General features: G+C 39.9%; 1 protein-coding gene across 4 annotated transcripts in view; it reads right to left on the reverse strand.

Annotated features, from left to right (window-relative positions):
• limk1a (LIM domain kinase 1a) overlaps positions 1-22165 on the reverse strand; it is a 51386-nt gene that overhangs the window by 9432 nt on the left and 19789 nt on the right. For 2 of the 4 annotated variants that reach the window (XM_061781284.1, XM_061781285.1), the window contains 6 exons: positions 19999-20137; positions 6501-6610; positions 4886-5101; positions 4571-4676; positions 2816-3027; positions 139-325 (listed from right to left, as the gene is read on the reverse strand). In XM_061781284.1, coding sequence (XP_061637268.1) covers positions 139-325; positions 2816-3027; positions 4571-4676; positions 4886-5101; positions 6501-6610; positions 19999-20137 — 970 coding nt within the window. Of the gene's footprint in view, positions 1-138; positions 326-858; positions 1234-1345; positions 2758-2815; positions 3028-4570; positions 4677-4885; positions 5102-6500; positions 6611-12241; positions 12499-19998; positions 20138-22165 lie in introns of those variants that run through there. The other 2 variants (XM_061781288.1, XM_061781286.1) reach the window with 2 other exon arrangements.

Consider the following 22165-nt stretch of genomic DNA (forward strand, 5'->3'; position numbering starts at 1 on the left):
AACCTCTTGAATCCTCTCCCTGACATACAGTATATCTCAATGTTGCCACCTTCTGAACTTTGTGGGTCTGACTACAAAACACACCATCCCTCAAACAGAATGATCTATTGCATTCAAATCTAATAGCGAGAAATGTACCTTGATGGCCTGTCCGAAGCAGCCCTTCCCAAGCACTTCTCCGTGGATGAGGTCAGAGGGGCGAAAGACGCGGTGTGTCCGGTTGGAGACGACTCGAAGCGACTCGGAGCGATTGACGTCTTTCCTTGGCGAGATGGGCGACGCAGTTTTGCTGGAACCTGGCGACTTATCGATGCTGTAGCTCCGCCTGCAGAAATTAATTAATAAGTCATCATTTTGTGATTTGTCATTTCTATGAGGGTACCTGCACTCAACAGCCACAACATTAGGCGCATGTAATGAGCGCTAACACAGTAGCTATATAGAAAATTCTGTCTTAAAAACATTTGAAGAAAATAATGTGAGGAGTGACACCTTCAAGAAGGTTTTTCCCGGTGTATTGTGGTTTTAGTATGCAGTTAGTGAGGTGTTTCTAATATCTTCAGATTACCTATCTACAGTGGGTATGGAAAGTATTCAGACCCCTTAGATTTTTCACTCTGTTATATTTCAGCCATTTGCTAAAGTTAATTTTTGTCCACATTAATGTACACACAGCACCCCATATTGACAGAAAAAGGGGAATTGTTGTAATTTTTTCAGATTTTTGAAAAAAAGAAAAACTGAAATATCACACAGCCCTAAGTATTCAGACCCTATGTGCAGTATTTAGTAGAAGCACCCTTTTGAGCTAATACAGTCATGAGTGTTTTTGAGAATGATGCAAAATGTTTTTCACACCTGGATTTGGGGATCCTCTGCCATTCGTCCTTGCAGATCCTCTCCAATTCTGTCAGGTTGGATGGTGAACATTGGTGGGCAGCCATTTTCAGGTCTCTCCAGTGATGATCAATTGGGTTTAAGTCAGGGCTATGGCTGGACCATTCAAGAACGGTCACGGCGTTGTTCTGAAGCCACTCCATTATTTTAGCTGTGTGCTTAGTGTCACTGTCTTGTTGGAAGGTGAACCTTCGGCCCAGAACACTCCGGAGAATGTTTTCGTCCAGTACTTGGCCGCATTCAAGATTTCCTTCGATTGCAACCAGTCGTCCTGTCCCTGCAGCTGAAAAACACCCCTCAGCATGATGCTGCCACCACCATGCTTCACTGTTGGGACTGTATTGGACAGGTGATGAGCAGTGCCTGGTTTTCTCCACACATACTGCTTAGAATTAAGGCCAAAAAGTTCTATCTTGGTCTCATCAGACCAGAGAATCTTAGTTCTCACCATCTTAAGAGTCCTTCAGGTGTTTTTTTCCAAGCAAACTCCATGCGGGCTTTCATGTGTCTTGCACTGAGGAGAGGCTTCCGTCGGACCACTCTGCCATAAAGCCCCGACTGGTGGAGGGCTGCAGTGATGGATGACTTTCTCGAACTTTCTCCCATCTCCCGACTGCATCTCTGAAGCTCAGCCACAGTGATCTTTGGGTTCGTCTTTACCTCTCTCACCAAGGCTCTTCTCCCCCGATTGCTCAGTTTGGCCAGACAGCCAGCTCTAGGAAGGGTTCTGGTCGTCCCAAACGTCTTCCATTGAAGGATTATGGAGGCCACCGTGCTCTTAGGAACATTAAGTGCAGCAGAATTGTTTTTGTAACCATGGCCAGATCTGTGCCTTGCCACAATTCTGTCTCTGAGCTCTTCAGGCAGTTCATTTGACCTCATGATTCTCATTTGCTCTGACATGCACTGTGAGCTGTAAAGCCTTATATAGACAGGTATGTGACTTTCCTAATCAAGTCCGATCAGTATAATAAAAGAAGGTGTAGAGCCACCTCAAGGATGATCAGAGGAACATGACAGCACCAGTTAAATATGAGTGTCACCGCAAAGGGTCTGAATAATTATGTCTGTGTGATATTTCAGTTTTTCTTTCTTAATAAATCTGCAAAAATTTCAACAATTAAGTTTTTTCCTGTCAATATGGGGAGTTGTGTGTACATTAATGAGGAAAAAAATGAACTTAAATGATTTTAGCAAATAGCTGCAATATAACAAAGAGTGAACAATTTAAGGGGCTCTGAATACTTTCCGTACCCACTGTTATGAGTGGGGCCATAATACACATGACAATAATACTGTATCTCTGTGAAAGTGTCATTTAAAAGTGAGCATTATTATTATCAGTTTATTTTTTTAAAGCAAAACTTAAGGATACAACTACAATTGTAGGCTTAATAAAGAAAAGCAGAAATAGTCCCTTGGCTTAAAAGTGAGTGGTTGAAAAAAAAAAAAACAATAATAAATTTAGTCGATAATACAAATTTAATCATCCATCCATCCATCCATTTTCTGAGCCGCTTCTCCTCACTCGGGTCGCGGGCGTGCTGGAGCCTATCCCAGCTGTCATCGGGCAGGAGGCGGGGTACACCCTGAACTGGTTGCCAGCCAATCGCAGGGCACATAGAAACAAACAACCATTCGCACTCACAGTCATGCCTACGGGCAATTTAGAGTCTCCAATTAATGCATGTTTTTGGGATGTGGGAGGAAACCGGAGTGCCCGGAGAAAACCCACGCAGGCACGGGGAGAACATGCAAACTCCACACAGGCGGGGACGGGGATTGAACCCCGCTCCTCAGAACTGTGAGGCTGACGCTCTAACCAGTCGGCCACCGTGCCGCCCAAATTTAATCATTTATTAATTTATTTAGAAATTACTATACTATTAATAAGTGAAGGAAGCTAAAAATGTCTTACGTGACAAGGCGCGATTTCAGGTTGCTGATGTCAGGAATGGGGGGTTGTGTGATGGGCAGGATGGGGCTGGGCCCCCCGGACAGTTGGGGGAACAAGGGGCCATCAACCTGTTCTCCAATCTCTGAAGTGCTCTCCTCTTGCACCTGATTGTGAGGGTCGTGTTCGATGGTGAGCTGGAGCAGCCGACTCGTCTCCTGAATGAGCAGGTCGATCTGGGAAAATCACATTGAAAGGTCAATCCAAAATTAGAATAAAATTAATGTCGATATGTGAAAACATGGTGACGTGATATGTTCAAAAGTGGTTCATTGTTGTCTGTCTGCTGACTTTAGATGTATGCTAATGTATTGACTACAAGTAATAATTTTTAGCTTTTATACAGTTTTTGCCATAAATTCAATAAAAAATTGAAGTTCATTAAATCGCTGGTTACTCCTTTTGGTTGTGCTTGTCTTTAGGATGGTATCATAACTGACATAATTCCGAGTTCCACTTTTGTACTTTTTAAATATCAGAAAACATTTTCAAGGCCCAAGCCCGCCACATTGTATCCCATGAGACATTCTTCAATTCCCTTTGATCTAATATTTACTGTACATTGACAGCAAACATTGTACAACAGAGTAATGAGGCTTTTTAAGATGTCATCAAAAAACAGATCAACCGTAATATGTTATATTGAGGTGGCATGGTTGTGACTGGTTAGCACATCTGCCTCACAGTTCTGAGGACCGGGGTTCAAATCCCTGCCTGTGTGGAGTTTGCATGTTCTCCCCATGCCTCGGTGGGTTTTCCCTGGGCACTCCGGTTTCCTCCCACATCCCAAAAACATGCATGGTAGGTTAATTGAAGACTCTGAATTGCCCGTAGGTGTGAATGTGAGTGCGAATGGTTGTTTGTTTCTATGTGCCCTGCTATTGGCTGGCGACCGGTTCAGGATGTACCCCGCCTCCCGCCCGAACATAGCTGGGATAGGCTCAGTACGCCCCGTGAGGATAAGCGGTAAAGAAAATGGATGGATGGATGGATGGATGTTATGTTGACGTAGCCTCTAGAACAGCGGCGTCAAGACTCATTTTTGTCACAGGGACACTTTAGAGGGCCGCCGGTATGACGGCGAAACCATATAAACGTTTAATCACCTCATCATATTATTACATATACATACTACATTAATGGATAACTACCTTTGAAATCAGAAGTCAAGGATAATAGTTTAACTATTGTTCAAGTTACTGTAAAAAGGAGTTTGTAATTATTATGGTTATTATGTATTACATATGACAATTTGTAATTTCACTACAGAGTTGAGCAAGAATCATGGAAGTCGACACACATGATTTGCTTTCGCGGGCCACGTAAAATGATGTGGCGCGGCCGGATCTGGCCGCCGGGCCTTGACTTTGACAACTGTGCTCTTGAAAGCAGATATGGCCTCCTTTACTTGGACTTGTTTGGCAGTTCGCTTGTAAAGTACGAACTACCAAGCTGCCACCTATGGTACGCAACCACTTGGCTTATTCAGTCTGAATTTATAACAAAGGTGTCATAAATTTGTGAAATGGAATTAGGAGATGATATTATTAGTATTTTTATGAACCAATGTTGAGATACCAAGTAACATTAGAGGCACATCAAATGCAAGAATGAGCTTTGTTGGTCTAAATTATGTGACAAATATTTAAAATGCAGCAGAAGAACTATGCATCCACAAGTGCAGTTAATAAATTACATTGTTGGCTGTGTGGTGAATACCTCATCCAAAGGAACGTTGTGAATGGGAGTCCCATTGATTTCTAGGATCCTGTCTCCCACGTGGATGGAATTTTTCACATCTGGACTGATGCAGTCGGCATCCACTCTGGGGAGTGGAGGAACAAAAACACATTTGTACAACAAACAAAGGATGATTGCTCACCTTTATTTTGGTGAAAACGTGTTACCTGATAGAATCTTTTCATCACCTCTCTCTCTCTCTCTCTCTCTCGCACTCTCTCGCTCACTCCCCCCCCCCATGCCACCCCCACTTATACGTCACTCCATTGTCATTTATTGATCTTGTAGACTCACTGAGAGACCCTGACTGTGCGTCCAAGTTCAGGACTGCAGTCTTCATTCGGGCTGAGCGGCTGGTTGATAGCCACAGAAAAGCCCCTTCCCCGACGCCCGTTGGTACCCTCGGCGGACGCAGGGATCGACACCAGTGTGACTGTGTGAGGGATCCGTGAGCATGGCGAGTCCGGCAGCGACACGGGGGTGACGATGGTCTCGTAGTAACAGTGACCACTGGATTGAAGGCGAGAAATACAGAATTCTCAACCACGATTGATGGAATTACAAAATAAATAAATAAAAATCGCGCGTACAGTCTATTTAAGATTCCAAAGAACACGACAGTATGACTTTATTCTCTCATGTTATGTAACATCACTATAACATCACTTCCCCTTAAGAGTGAAAACCCTGGTTGGGCCAGTGGCTTGTGTCGAGCAACTAGTTTCTCAGTGAAACCACTGTGTGAGCGTTTGCTATTTTTAAACCTGAGACAGACACAACCCCAAAGCTAACCAACCTAACAATAAGCACTATTTGACACATACAGAACACCTCCAAGGCAAATTAAAGATTTGGTCAAACTGCAAGCCCAATTACTGCCATATCCAGAGACCAAATGGCTCATACAGATTGGTGTTGTGTTTCCAAACATTGCTAAGCACGCAAAACACTTAAAAAGAAAAGTTTGGACTGCATTATTAATGGATTTCAGAGACTTCATGTGGCTTCAGAAAGTCTGAGTGTATTTAAAAAGACTGCGCTCAAGCTGTAATTTTACAACTCATGAAAAATTCAATGTAATTTCTCTTTGGTCTACTGCTCGTTATTTGTGGTTTTGGGTGCACTTCAAAAGGCTCAGAAATTCTTTTTAGATTTCAGTTCGTAACAGCAGTAACTAAAATGAATTCTGGGGTACTTTGGGAAGACGGCGTCTAACCACACCATGGAGCTACATTGTATTCGTTCAGCAGCCAAAACATTATGACCACTAGCCAGTCTAAAGAAATGTAATGCAAGAGATGTATCGAAAAATTACAAAAATTAATTTACAAAGATAATAAAGCTTGGTTTGTAAGGTGTATATACTGGATAGCATGTTATAGAGGTAGTCATTAAAACCTTTGGCAGTTCTGTAGAGCTGTACTTTATCAAACTGAGTGGTTTCCAATATTTTCCCGTTTACTCAAAACAGAAAAAAATGTTTTTAACTGTACTCTGTGCAGTGTAATGATGGTGTAGTGGTACATGCTGCCGCCTTTCCTGCAGACAGTGTGGGTTTGATTCCCGGCCAGAGCCCAGATACCCAGCCACTGCTGGTCCCAAGTCGGATAAAAAAAATGAGTGGGTCATGTCAGAAAGGGCATCCCGCTGAAAAATCATGCGAGTAACTCGCTGTTGCAAGCCCTGATGGGACAAGCTAAAAGTCACAACAACTTTGTTTGAAATTGTGTATTCGATTGTGCAAGTGTACCTAATGTTGTGACTGGTGATTGCTTTAAGAACGGAATCCATCCATTTTCTATATTGCTTGTCCTCTAAAGGGCCACACGTGAGCTTGAGCCTATCCTATCCGACTTTGGGCGAGAGGCAGGGGACTGGCGATCGCAAGACTTAGAAAGTCAGTGCTCACCAGTAGAGTTTGGATCTCTCCACCAGAGCGTATGTGTCTCCATCACCGATGAATGTCCTGCAGTTCAGACAGGTGAAGCATTCAGGGTGATATTTTTGCTCCCCTGCAACCTGTGATAGAGACAAAAAAAAAAAATGCAAGTTTAAGCGGGTACATCAGTGTCCAGCACAAAGGAAGCAACACAAGGCTTGTGACTGGTGTGAGATGTAGGGAAAGGTCTGGTAGATTAGATTTGATCTCTTGCGCTTAGGGCGGTTGCGCAAAAAGGAAGAGAACTGAGTTTGGCCCAAAACAGAGGCGGCAATGAGCACATTAATCACTCTGCTCCCTCTGCAGATTTTATTTGTTCATAGAAATGATACAAATGAAATGAACTCACGAACAGAAAAATAATTCGCAAAATATGAAATGACACACATTTGATGCGGTTTTGACCCAGGTTTAACATTACACATTAAACCAACGCTTGTGACAGTGATTAAGTGGACGTCAACATCACATAACCATATCGATCGTTTTTAATTCTTCCAGGTAATGTTGTCCTTTTTTATGCAAACATCTTGAATAGATTGCTAGGATTAAACATGCGGTTGGATTTCATTTCTTCTGAGTGTCAAAAACAAGCCGTTGTTATTTTAAGTCCATTTTGAGGTGTGTTGAAACATAAAAGGATATTGTAGTTAAGGACAGGCATACATTTCTTGAGTCACCATTAGGATAATTAACAATGGATTAAGTGATGAATTTTCTTTGTAATTATTTTTGTGTTAATTTCAGCTGGCAGAAAGTACTATGGAGATGTTTTTTTCCCCACATAGATACATTTATTATTTTCAGCTAATTGTGAAGACAACATCAGTAATAAATAAACCATTCAATATTGAGGCTATTAGACAACTGATTAAAAATTATTTTGAAACGTCATCAACACTCACTGGCAGGTACACCCGCATATTTAATGAGATATAAGACTTCTATCAATGAGTCTGCCTTTACAATAAAACAACTTATTCACCACTACAAACTACAACCACAATACAAATATATCTATAAAAAAAAGGAATACCTCTCTGACAATGCCAATCAAAACTGAGCGTTCTTATCTTTGTAAAGGCAGACTTTTTGATACAGCTGGCGGTTGCGGATTGTGGAAGGCTATCTAAGGAGGTGGCTATGCATGTAATTGCATATAAAAACAAAATGTGGCTATGCAGGGAGTTGTATATAAAAACAAAATTAATGATTTGCTGGACAAGATATGCTTTTGCCTCATACAAATAGGCGTTAAAACATTATGTGCTAAACATCTACTAAGCATCACGAAAGAGTCACTTTTAAATGGTCAAACTGAAACTCAATGAAAGGGAAAAACCTGAGACAAAGAGGACAAAACATGGGCCGCATCGGCGCAATTAAATCAATGTCCACAGGCCCATGCCTCCTGCCCCACCCTCCTGGGAGAGCAGCGCTGACCACAGAAACGCACACACAATACGAGGTACAAGCATATTAGTCGTAGCTGACTTTGGAAGTCAAAATGGCCTAAAATTGGCCTGGATTAAAGAATGAAGATTACCTCTTGAGAAAATAAAAACAATATTTTTGAATAATCACACAGGAGCCATATACAGTTAATTTATGACACTGTCTGGACATTTAATGGACGTAAACACCCTATCATACAATTAGATATTATGAAGGAGGGATAGAATTATAAAGCATCCATATAATTAAAGGAAATTCATTATTTTATGACCCGTAGAGTCGAAATAATTTATTACTGGATAACCAATTGGATGTAGGGTTCAGGAAATGAATGCAATGTCAATGTGGTGTCTCTGTTGTGACGGAAACATGACCCGTGTGTGTGTGCCCCCAAATGAGAAACAGGAAGGAGAGAGGACAGCTGGCCGGGGATGAAAAGTGTGTGTGGCTCTGCACAGTAGGACACCGCGGCTGCCATTTGCTTTAACACTCACACAAACATACACAACTGTGCGCACACGCACACACACTAAAACCACATATGACAGACGACAGCTGCCTTTGTAAATGTTTGGGAAACATATCCGCCCCAACGTGGCAATTATAAAGGAGGAAGATATTAATGCTTGAGTGAAATACGAGGAGAATGAATCAATTGAAAAACGGCCAGATAAAAGAATAACTGTGGTGTGTCGAGCATGTGACTGTCGAACAAACAACTCTGAGGCCACATTCGACAAACATCGCATGTATAAAACATCACATCACATTTTTAATGAATGAGATAGTTCACGTTTGTGTTCAGGCTGCTGTAGTCTATCAAGTGCGTATGATCTCATCATGGTTTGGAGTGTGTGACTGAGTGACTGATAGCCATGAGGCTTTGTGGCTCTATCTATTAACAACACAACAAACTGTGACCATATGTACCCCTCCCGGGACAACGCTGAACGGTTTGGTGGATTCAGGGGAAAACTTGTTATTTTGCAACAGAGTGTTCCATTTCAATGGCAGCAGGACTTCACTTTCCATGAGATTATGATCGAATTGTTTCACTTTCTCCACCTTCAACATTTACGGGCCCTCAAAAGGCAGCACATCTGAGTTAGTGGTTACGCAAGGCAAGTTCAAAAAGTGATAGTTTATGATATTTTTTGGTTAAAAAAAATTTAACTTATTGCAGGTATGGATGGAGGATGAAGGATGTAGTAGTTGAGTAGGTCAGCAGTACACATGAACCCTGTGCATATTACTGGCTCCACGCTTACACAACACCTACATCCACGTTTTGTTTGATACATCCCATTACAGGTATACACCCACTTATCACAAACATATAGTTGCATTATATTTAGTCGCGCAGATACAACACCCACACAAAATATCAACAGAGGGTACGTTGGGAAGTTCACTCCGGGCGCGCTCCCTGTGCCCCAGAACGTTCGGAGACTAGGGGCATTGTTGGAGTGTGTCGTTCGGTACAGGCAGAACTGACTCTTTCAACATGGCGGATGCACTTACATTTCCCTGCCAAGGGCCAACACGTTCATGAGTAAATTCATAGAAAATGGAGCATGCTCTGTCTGAAGACCGCAATCTCGGGGTACGGTGAGATCGTCGGACTGAATTTCCCACCGAGGTTAAGGCACACAGCAGCAAGAGCAGCACAAGTAATTAAAGCATAAAATAATGATGCACAAACTGTTCTTTACATTCCATTGAATTATGACTATGTTTTTATAAATAAGAAAATAGCAATCTAAAGTATTGTTACTGTAGATTGTAAGGCTGAATAATTTTAGGGAAAAAAAAATCAAATTGCAATTTTTCCTGGGAGATAATGCAGTTTCGATTCGTGATTTTCTTCAGCTCAACTTGCGGTGGAATATTCACTATGTACAGTAACATTTATACACACATCATACCTTCACAGCATGAAAAGCTTGAACTCTTATAATGCAAGGTCACTAAAAAGGCTGTGAGAGCCTGTGAGGCAGTCCTTTTTCAAGGTTTGTAAATTGGCCCAATAAAGCAATAACTACCAAATCAATTTGAGCGCTTGCCGTCATACTGTATGTAAAAAAAAAAATATTTTTTTTTTAACCAAAAATGTTTACTCTCACACTAATTTTCATTGTACATGAATTGTATTTGAATATTTTTTTCATATTTTTGTCATAGACCAACTGCTTCAAACGGAGACTGAGGGCTGGGTTACAAGGCCCAAAAATCGTATCATAATATAAATGGAATCCCTTCACCGTAACGTTATGATTCGTAAAAACGTCAGCGCAAAAATGATAATGGAACTCTTTCTGAATGAGTTATTTCAATGTGAAAGGTGAATATTTCCTGTAGTAAAGGGGCCGAAAGTTTAAGATTTATTCTTCTTTCTGTTTTCTTCATGTCTCTGGTTGACATAGGCTACGTGCTAACCAATTCAGTTTTGGCTTACGTGCGTGTGCTTCCTATGTGGCTGTTCTATTATTTTCTTTCGCGACATATACCTAAGTTTTATGAAGGGCAAAACTTTGACCCAGAAACAGATTATTTCTATTACAGTACCATGGTTACCTTAGGGAAACATTTACTCTACATTTTGGACGTAGAGCGCCTCAGAATACATTGTATCCAGCCTTAATGACTAAATGAACCAGGATCAATTAATTTTGTAATTAGGAAGTCTGTGCAAATTCAATTGCATATGCTTCACTGCTCATTCTTCTCTTCTTAATATCGCAGCTCGTTCACACAATTACATTTACTTCACTAGGATATCACTTTAAATGCCAGCGAGACTGGCAACCAGAGATGAAGTTGACTTAATGCGGCTTGAACTTTATGTATTTGTATTTATCATTATTATTATTTTAAATGATTAACATGTGTGACCTTTGCTTGTCTGTGGAATGTGCATGGACACTTTTGAGCCAATCTGTGTAATTTATGTCAAACTAGAAACGTGGAAAAAACATGGGTACTACTATGTGAAGAGATGCTTGACATCTCCTTCGTACTATTCGTCACCGATGTTGAGATTCATCGAGTGATCGCTTGTCTGGACAATGAGCATCCTGCTGTGGTTAAACATTTGCAAAGGAAAAACCTCTAAGAACATAACGGGAAATTAATGAATGATCATTTCATATAACAATAGTTTATATATATTTTTTGTATGTAATGAGATGCATTGCAAGAGTGTTTGCGAGCACACATGGATTTATGAATAAGATAACCTTATCATGTGCTTTTCCATTAGCACCTGTCAGGCAGCCTGGCTAAATATGGAAGACAATGACCTCATATCAAGAGTGGACACAATGTTTCTCAATGGGTTCAATAAATTAAAAGTGGATCTGGCTTTGCTGAATTTCATTGTAATTCACTTGACCACAACACCAACACAAAAGTCCACATGCAAGTCTTAACTCACAGAACTAAAGCATTTGTGGGCCCGCAGCTTCAATATTATCATAATTCTGCTCTGACAACAAAACAAGACATTTAAACGGTAACAGATATTCCCTCATAGGGAGAGCTAGCACTCAGTCAAGTTTGACAAAGGTGTCAAAATCATTTCCTGCGTAAAAACCCCGAACGTGACCAAGATCAGGCCTCCACATCAGAAGTGATGTTGGAGTAGAGTTACAGAAGTCATTATTCAGGCAAATACAATTAAGGTAAGAGCCAGAGAAAAGACAGTACACTGATGCTCAGAACGGAAACCCCCTTCTACCCCTAACAGTAGAGCAGCACAGTACATAGATTAGTACATACAAGCCCTGCTTTAAAGATCCTGGTAACGTTTTTAGTTTATTCCCTTTAACAGTAGAGATCACACCCACTTTGTTACTCAGGAATTATGGCCTGGCAAGACAGAGATACTTGCTTAACATGACAACTGCAGAATGCTCATACAAATCAGCACATCCATTCTCTCTAAAAATAGTGCCTATGTGCCATGGCTCATCAGTTTTACATGAAAAAAAAAAAAAAAAAAAAAAAAAAAAAAAAAAAAAAAGCCTTGAGCACCTCTCAGAAAAGAGGAGAGCTCAGGAATTACACTGCATTAAAGTGACCTACATTTAAGTGACACATATTCTGCAGCTACGCAGTATCGGCTTTAAATTCAAAAGCCAGAAAAGATGGAGGGAAGTGCACATCACAGCAGCCGGCAACACCGTGTCAACCACTTGCCTTCTCCCGGCTCATGGATACTATACATCATCCGCATCCGCATCAGTACTCCTACTCACCTTCTTGTCCCTTTTCCACAGCCTAAGACAGCAGAAGCTCCAGAAAAACAAGTCCCCCACCATGTCAGCCACCGAGAGCCGGCGTCTCTGTGCTGTTCCTAGTGCATTCTAAAGAGGACAGGCCGCCACAGCGCACAACAAAACACACAAGCAGGCAGCGGTCACCGGCAGAAAACTGAAGCTGCACTGGGAGGGCGCCTACGCCTCTGCAGCTGAGCTCATCCCTCCTGTCTGCCCTCCTACACCACCCGCCTTTGCCTAGTTTAGCTATGACCTCATCGCTTCCTGTTTGGTCCCGCCCCCTCTCGCACACGCGTCGGTCGGCTATTCCCCCCCCCCCCCCCCCAAACACAAACACATACATTCTTGTGTCATCAGCAAATGCCTATTCTTTCTTTTGAATCTCCCACTTCGGCACATTTTGACCACAACAGAATGACTCATGTTGAAATGTAAAACAGAAATCATGAGGCTAATTCAGACTAGTTGTTAATATTGGATTAAAACTCACCGTAGAATTTTGTTAAATCATTTGTACATACAATCACCAGCCACTTTATTAGGAACACCAAAAAACTAGTAGAGATGTATCACAACTTCAGCCTTTAAAAAGATAGTAAGGGTCAGTATTGATTGACAACCTGAAAGAGGTATTTTATTTCAATACAAAAGAGACACAACATTACTCAGTTATCCACACTTACAACTATAACAATATATATTTTTGAATTAATAATGATCTAATGGCAGTGTTTGATACAATTCTTGTATTTTGAAAAGCACATTTTACAACAAAGAAGAAGTGGAAGAAAAGGAAGTCTCATGTACCCACAAAAAATAAATAAAAAAAAGGGCCAGAAGGAATTCACCAAATGAATGAAGAAAGCAGCAAACACAAAGTCAACAGTGTTGATGGACTCTCCCCATGCTGTCATCAGGCATGTGATACACAACGTATGCGATCCTGTAATCTTGTTATAACTGTCCTTCCCCTCTCGTCCAATCTCTATCATGCTGCTGTGTCACTCCTACGCCAGATCAGCATCTCACTTGTCCTTGTCGTCTCAGTGTGCTGAGCCCGCCCCCTTGCTATAGGCGTGGACTCGAGGCCATCTCAGTGGTGAGATATTAATAGGCGGCCAGCCAGACACACTGCACGTCACTTCTGCAGAGACACGTGGCTGCTGAGAATTCCTGAATAACATTCATTTTAACGCTGCCTGCCCAGCCTTCAAATGTGAAATTAAAAAGCCAAGGAAATCTTTTGTTGTGTACCTATTTCTGAAAATGTATCTTTAACTTGTTGGGCTAATATACTGTAATAAACACATGACATGAGCGGCTAGGATGGGGAAGATCCAGTGTCACTTTCAAGCAAGTGCCGGATAACCTCTAAAACACTCAGACACATACAGAAACACTCATATGACACACAGGTATGATGCCCCTGCTACCATGTCAAACCCGGTATGCAGAGCTGCATTGAGTTTTGTTGGCGGCACTGATTAGCATTAGCTAACAGTGCTAGCTTCTGATAACTACATACTTGATTGCTCGTCCAGGGCGGCACGGTGGACGAGCACATCTGCCTCACAGTTCAAATCCGGCCTCCCCTGTGTGGAGTTTGCATGTTGTCGAGGTGGTGGCAGTGGGGGTTATTTGGGCCCCAGTCGTCATGGCAACGAAGAACTGATTCGCCATTGGGAGAGCAGTGGCTCACTTGCATGAGAAAGGGACAGCCCCCCAAAATTGGCTAATTTCAGTGAGATATGAAATAAAGTGTTCAAAGTGTACAACAATGCTTCATCCTTGGGATATTTTGAGATATAATAAAAGCATGTCTCAGAATAGTTATTAAAACACCTGGGAACGGTTTTAAATTCTGGAAAAAAAGGCACGTCTCATTTAACATACAGTATGACAACAGTGTGGCTTGCTATTTCTGACAAACAGCTCAGTCATCTGCTTAAAGGACAAGATCATTTAAAAATATAAATACTGTACATATGAAAGTGCAAATATAGCATTAGCATGATAACGCTAATATATATATCCATCCATTTTCCACACTTAAGTAATAAAAATAACTTGGGAATAGAATGACTTTTCAGAAGTGAAACCTATTTTTAGTTTGCAGATGATCGTCACTAATTCCTCAGGAAAGGGGAACTGCTGAAAAACATCTGAATATGTACTAATTTTACCTATATTTAGGAGAATAGTGTCTGTTTTATTGCCATGGTAACCTTGGATTACCTACTTGAGTGGTTTATAATAATGATGAACCAGGCTGGACACCTTTCAGAGCATGTTAACATTGGTGTCAGTACAATACTGAGTTGTTTGTATTAACTTTGTTGCACACTTAAATAGCCATACGATGTTAATGACAAGACATCATGTTATAACACATGGCGTTTTGTTTGTGTTTAGCATTTCCTATCCTATATGCATTTAAATAGTTTCCCTCATAGACAGCATTTTTGCTGAAATGAGTCCAAAAGTGAAAGTTTTTTTGAAAACAAGTTTATTGAGTGCTCCCATTTAATTCTAAAAACGTTTAAGGTGTTAAACTTTGTTTCTGGGCATACATGAGTATGCCAACAATGGTGAATCAGTCTTGTAACGTAGTAGCATTTCTATTCAGGACATTTGTCCAGGAAAGTGTTTATTTACTGTCACTAAAGAATCAAGTGCAGTACCTTGCAGTCTTCATTCACAGATCGCATAACAAAAAGCACTGCTGTTGTTGTATAAGTATACCCTTAGTTGATCGTAACATTAAAATAAGTTAATATTTTGTTCAACTAAAAATGTTGTGGTATTTAATAAAAAGACCACCAACAGCTCATTCTGATGTTTATTGAAAATGCTGCCTGCCAGAAAAGGGTTTTAGGGGATAGACCAAGGGATAGATATGGTAAGGCGAATAGGGTGCAAACCACAGCAGAAAAATAGTCTAGATATTTCACTACAAGTAACATTACTAAGTCAAATCAGGTTCTTATTTGTGGACGGGGTGGGGGTGGGGGGGACATAATATATTGTTATTCTCCAGCTTTTATTGGCCACTGCATTCATCTCTTAACCACATTTCATCAGCGACTATTTCTCAACAATGTAACAGATAATGTTATGTCACCGTGTCGACACTCAGGTATCACAAACACATTCCATGAAACACAAGCCCACCTCACACCCACAGAAGGTTAACAAGTTGTTACATCTCATGTCTGGGACTTTCCATTGGTGAAGTTGAAGGCCAGTGTTTCCAAATAGTAAGCACACATGATATTGTATGTGTTGGTCTACCACCCACAATCAGCCAAGTGAAATTAAAAGTACAAAACACAAAAGCAGAACAGGCTGCTGCTGGTTTGTCAACCAAATACTTGATGGCTTTTAGTTTATTTATGAAAATGATGTGAGCATTAACTAGGGATATAATGTCCACTACTGGAGACACAGAAATAAAACCGTAATTCCCCAAATCCATGCTGGTTAATTGTCCTTTAAATTCAAATATTGTATTTTATATTTGGAGTGTCTAGGAAACACATTCATTTCTTCCCCTTGTCCTTGAATGATCGACGATACACACACAGCCCCAAAAGTTAATTTTAGAGCAAAAGAGAAAACAACAAGTGGAAAGTACATGATGTGACTTGCACTGCATGTGATTTGGATTTTCATTCACTGAAATATCTTGTGACTTCAGATTTCACAGTCCACTCTTTGGGGATTAAGTAAGAGAAAGAAATGCAACAGCTCTGAAAGCACCAAATACCTAAACAAAAGTGGCCACTGTGGAAGTACTAACTTAGCTATACTGTAAACTCACTCACAGGAGTGGAGCTAATTCATCCTCATGAATCACTGAGGTACAAAGACCATTGCACAGCATTATTTAGAATTTTTTTTTGCAATTTGCAGCTTTTTATTCAGACTGCAGATTTGTCTACTCAAACAAGAACAACGATAAGGGCAGAGTGATGGCGGGAAAGGATATACAGTAATTCAATTACAGGAGTGAAAGTCTCAGTTCAGGACATACAGGCTCAGGAAAGATGATAAACAACCTGAGTAGCATCTGAAAAGTGAGTTACTGCTCTCTGCAGGAGCCGACAAGTGAAGCCAACACATTTTCGCATGTACATACAATAGGCCTGGGGCCAAATATTGATATTGTAATGTTTGTTAGCATTGTATAGTAAGGAGTAAGGCTGTAACGATTATGAAATCGAAAATCACGGTCTTCAGCTACATGAACCTGTGTTGTCTTTGAAATGGCAGGATCGCGACACGCCCTTTCAACTGTGTTCCTCCATGGAGCTCCCTGTGCTACCAAACTCGAGTAATATCATCCTTATTTTATTATTATTCCACTAGTTATTTTAATAAAACGTAAGCTTAGATTGAAAATACATTTCTTCATCAAACCTCCTCCAACTGCTTCCTTGTCATGGGACTACTTTTTTCCATTTGCCCATGTTGCTGTCGCTGGCTGAAAGTACTCCGCCCATACGTCTGGCAGTTTACTTTCACCTTCACTACTTACACGTGTCTACGGCGCAGCGAATTAACCGGCCAACAAGGCGACACAGTCCGTGTACATCTGCGCGGGTCCGAGACTACCGAAAATGCGCTGTAGTGTGTACTTCGTGTACACTGTTATTAACCTGCCTGCCTGTGCTGTGGCAAAGTTGCATTTTTATTTTTATTTTTTTTAACTATTTTGTTATTTAATTTCTGGGTTGCAGAACACATAGGAAGTCTGTTACGGTGTTAACTCAATGTTTACATTGTTGCAGTTTGTGGCATAGACAGCAAGTTTTGTTTCCTAAACTCCACGGTGTCATTTAGTTCTCATTATATTTTAAAAGGTAGCTATTTTGTTTGAAAAAAGTTCATTTATTTTAACATATTTAGTTATTTAATTTCTGGTTTACAACACAGACCGGAGACAATCATCTTGTTTTTTTTTTACAATCATGTATAATTGTCTAAAATGAATAGTCCAGTTTTTTTTTTTTTTTAATTACAATCTCGTTTTGTTTTTTTTCACCCCCCCCCCCCAAAACTTTGGGAATTGTGACCAATCATTACAGCCCTAATAAGGAGGGACGATCTTGATTGACGATAGAAAAACTTCACAATCCGCTAACCAATTGATTGTCTTTGCTTGAATATTTTTTTGGACGGGTGAGTCACACACTGAATGTAATGAACTCCTGCCTCGATGCTCGTGTTGTATTGAGCTGAAATGTTTCCACCGCATGGATGTAGGCCACAGCAATGTCATGTAGTCATGGGTGGGGTTTTTTTTAGACCACAAATTAGGTGAGACAGAATCAATAGCCCCTCTGCTGGTTGCAGCCAAGTACCATATATATTTTTTTAATTAACATTCACTTTCTTGTATTTATACGTATTTACTAAAGATTGTTTATGTTAGTCTGAATGCCCTATTGGCATAGCATTTAAAATGCATTTTAAATGAATGAGAAGTGTCATTCAAAATCATGTATCTGAAGCCAAAGCCCACCCTGGCAACTTTATTTGCAGGATGACTAAAGCCTGATTAATAAGTCTACAAAAGAGCCCCTCTCAATGACTCTGTTTTATTACTTCATCTGTCCAAAAACTAATAATGACATTGGTTTAAAATGGAGATAATACATTTTAATTTTGCAGAACCAAGTCAGACTGATGCAGGGTCAAAGTCGTGTAGCTCAATTTGCTTTTAGCCTATGAATTACGTTGATTTTATTATTAGATAAGAAATGCAAGGCTGTGATGACATTGCAAGCTTTGTGGAAATGTGTTAATCTTGTTGAAAGTTGAGTGGAACACAAAAACAGGAGAATTAAGGATAGTTACTACTTGCCCTTCATTGGAAATCAACATTTTAAAAGACAAAAGTCCACTTAAAATAGTAGCTGCGCCAACATTTTTCTTCTTGCTCCTTAAAAAAACATTTTTTAAACTTTCCATTTGCATTGAATTAGAATGTACTGTGCACTGTTACAATAATTTTAAATATTCTGCTATATTAGGTGCATTACTGTTATGGTACCCTATCGATACACAACTACAATAAAGGGATTTCCACTGCACTGCATTGGATTGATGCATATAAAAATTAAAATTGGGTGAGTATAAATAAAACAAACGATTAATTCTAGTGAATTTAACCAAAAAATAGAAAGAATGCCGTGTTAACATCACAAGTTTTGTGAAAATGGTTTACTCTGCTGTTTATTCTTAAAAGCTGGGAGAAATGTAAATGGGAGTTGCGTCTTACCAAGTTATTCCGTGTGCGTTCTTAACTCTGCTTATACATTTTGAACAATTATTCGTATACAATATACAGCGATTAATGAAGGGGTGTCAAAAGTCATTTTTGTCACGGCCCACATTGCTGTTACAGTTTGCCTCAGAGGGCCGTTATGACTGTGAAACCATATAAATGTTTCATCGCCTCATCATATTAAATACATACAACAAATTGATGGATAGCTAGTTTTGAAATCAAAAGTCAAGGACAATAGTTTGTACAATTATTGTTAAAAGTTACTGTCAAAAAGGGTTGGGTAACCCAAATATTCTTGCAATATCGCAATGTTATTATAAATATGACAACAAAGATTGTGGGATAGATTTTAGCAAGAATCGTGCAAGTTCACGCACATGGGTTGCTTTCGTGGGCCACGATGTGACGGACCAGATCTGGCACACGAGCCTTGAGTTTGACACCTGTGGAATAGATTTAACACCTCCGCTGCTAAATCTGCCAATAACTGTCACTTGGGTTGTGTTTTGTAAGTAATATTTAGTTGAATTAGTTTTTTTAATGCTCTAAACAAAAACATTAATTTTACACATCACAGTTCAGTTAACTATGGAAATATCAGAAAAGTCTATTTTGTACTTACTCTTCCACTTCATTTATATTTCAACGTTTGTGATTCTTTTGAGTATATTGTAGCCGGTTTTCTAACAACATACTGTGTGTTTGTATTGATATTATACAGTTATAAACACACAAGGTTCCATTTTCAACTGTATTCTGCGTCCCAAACTCTACTTTGTGTATGGACAATCTCATATACTATACTGTATAGTTTAAAGACCGTCATTAGTCTGAGTTGTAAGGAGGGCAATAAACTAGAGGACACAGAGGATGAGTGATGATCCCTTATTCACTTTAGAGTCTGCGATGTTACATTATTGAGATTGCACAGCAAAGGACACACACACAAATGTGTCAAGGAATGTACTGTATTTCATCATGTGCAATGAATCTGAACCATCCATTTCATATGTCAGCGAAAACATACATGCACACATACACACAAATGCTATTCATAAAAAAAAATTTTTTTTAAACTGAATAAAAGATATTTTTCATTTGCATAATTATTCAGTGATTGCTCTAAAAGAGCTGTAAGCTAAGTGATATTCACAGAATGCAATTTAATATTATAATACCCTTCTTATCTAAACTCAAGAGAGAAGAATGACAGTACTTGGCAAATTTAATCCTTATATTTATTGAAGCCCTTCTCATATCATCTACGACCAAGCCTGGCAATTGTACTTTTGTTCCTCAGCGCAAACTCAAAAAGGATTTATTCTCCAAAGTTGATGTCATTTTTTTTTTTAGCAAGTTAAATGGTAAGGCTTTCAAAAATGTATATACAAACCAAGGCCCTGGACTTAAGGAAAGATGAGCGTTTGCAGTATAATCCTCTTACCATAATGAGGCCAGTGGTGATAAGGTCATTGCAGCCATGGCACAGCTCTCCAAACTTGGCCCAGTAGTCATTTTTGCAGAAGAGCCGTCCATCTTTTTCATAGTACCAGTGGGACAACGAGGTGCTGCACTCACAGCATCTAACAAAGAAAATATCAAAAGCAACACATTCATTTTTGTATAAAAAAATAAGTACTGTACATTCAAATGTTACTTATGGATATATAACACAATCTGTAAACATTGTATCTATAGAAGGAATACCACTACCAGTGTTATTTTGACCAAAGATTTGTTTACTTTCCTGCATGTGAACATTTACATTACAGGATGACTAGTTGAACAATTATCTTACTGAAAACTTGCCTCACTGTGTCATTTTTCAACATCTGAGTCAAACAGCAGCAGGGTGAAAGCCAAATGAATCTTGTCGTTTAGATGTCCATAACCTTTACATTTTACACCAATTAAAGAGAGTTTTATGCCATCAGAACCACAGTCTAACGTTTTAACTTGACTACGTATTGTAATGTCAGCCTGCTAAGTCCCAAATAATAGTCCTGGTGGTGATAATGAGCATCTTTCTATCACAAGCACCACTAATGAGGTGGACAGGCAAGACCAATGAGATCACATAAAAACACACCGCTATGACTGGGCCTTTATGCTCTTGTTTGTCTGCAGTGACTGTTTTTCAAAGACAAAAGTAATGCTGTCATCTGCAACATCATAACGACTAGAGTGCAGTATTGTCCATTCGGTTCAACATTAAAGTATGCTACATTGATACTGAAAAGTGTCTTTAAATTATTTTGACCAAAGCTTAGTGGTTTAGGTGTCCAATTAATGGTCATTTAAATTTTACCCTCCTGAGTGCCAACAATTTTCGAGTCGTAACCTCAGCAGGCGCTTTTCTGGCAAGGGCTTCCCTGCAGGTGCCTTATATCACCCAGCACAATGTCAAATGTCACACAATAGTGTAAAACAAGTCACAAGCAGACTCTGGAGAAGTGGAAACATATTCTTCCGAACGGTGAATCATCATCCTCTGGGTTGCGCCAATGCTAGGAGACCTTTACCTATCTGAGTGCGTTATCCCACAGTTTCGTGGAGCAGGGATAAGAGTAACGTTGTTTTGGGGGTTTTGAATTGGCCATTTAGTTTGCATTTCGCCAAATTCCCAGACAGAAATTAGACTACTCCTACAAGCGCCACACCAATAATAATGTATAATCATTTAAAATGTGATATTTGCCTATACGTGCATGTGTGTGGCTCATGATTCTTGTAGATTAAGTGCAGTGCACACTTGATTACAATTTACATCCATCTTATATACCGTGTTTCCGTGCAATAAAGCGGTTCATCGTCCGCGTGCCCTGCTATATCACAGATTTTTACCTGATTGTTTTTATTGGGTTTTTACAGTATACATATACAGGCAAGTCTGAATTTGGAGTTGCACGCCTTCAGTGCAGAACCACATTCTGCCGCAACATGCCGAGTAGCATTGACGTCTAGCGGAAGATATGCAGAGTGATTAACAGCAAGAAGAATCAAGAGAGTCCCTCAACTATTCTCCAGTAATAGCCAATGTTGCCACATAGCAGAATATTCATCTGTATGTGTTGCTGCGTGTTACTTTTTTAAAGCATACAGTTGGGAGTGACAAGTTAACAGCTTGAAACAAGCACACACTGCCTCTTCTTTGGACAACTGTGACCGAGATAGTGAGAACAAGCACTGAGAAAAGCTTTGAAGAGAAGTGTGTTTTAGTGCGTGGGAGGGGCAAAACTATATAGTCCCTAGATCACATATTTTCACATATAGCAGGTGGCTCTGGAACGTATCGTATCCCCTGCGATAAACAGTCATTGTGACCATAGAGTAACAACAAAACTTACAGTAAATGGAGAAAAAAAAGCTGTTATAATAGTTCAGTGGTTAGTGGAGTCATTCCTTCCCCAACCTGATAGGAAAGTAGCCAGTAGAGCGCAAACCTTTTGCCAACGCTTAACTGTAAACAAAGTCAAAAATAAAATAAAAATGGAGTGTGCAGGATACTTCCTGATTCATGCAGGATGGCATAAAAACTAATGGACAGACCGTGCCATTTTGATTTTGGGGTGCAATGTACTATTGGTGCCCAAGCAAGCCAATAAGTGACA

The sequence above is a fragment of the Phyllopteryx taeniolatus genome, chromosome 8 (assembly GCF_024500385.1).
Source record: "Phyllopteryx taeniolatus isolate TA_2022b chromosome 8, UOR_Ptae_1.2, whole genome shotgun sequence".
NCBI classification, from domain to species: Eukaryota; Metazoa; Chordata; class Actinopteri; order Syngnathiformes; family Syngnathidae; genus Phyllopteryx; species Phyllopteryx taeniolatus.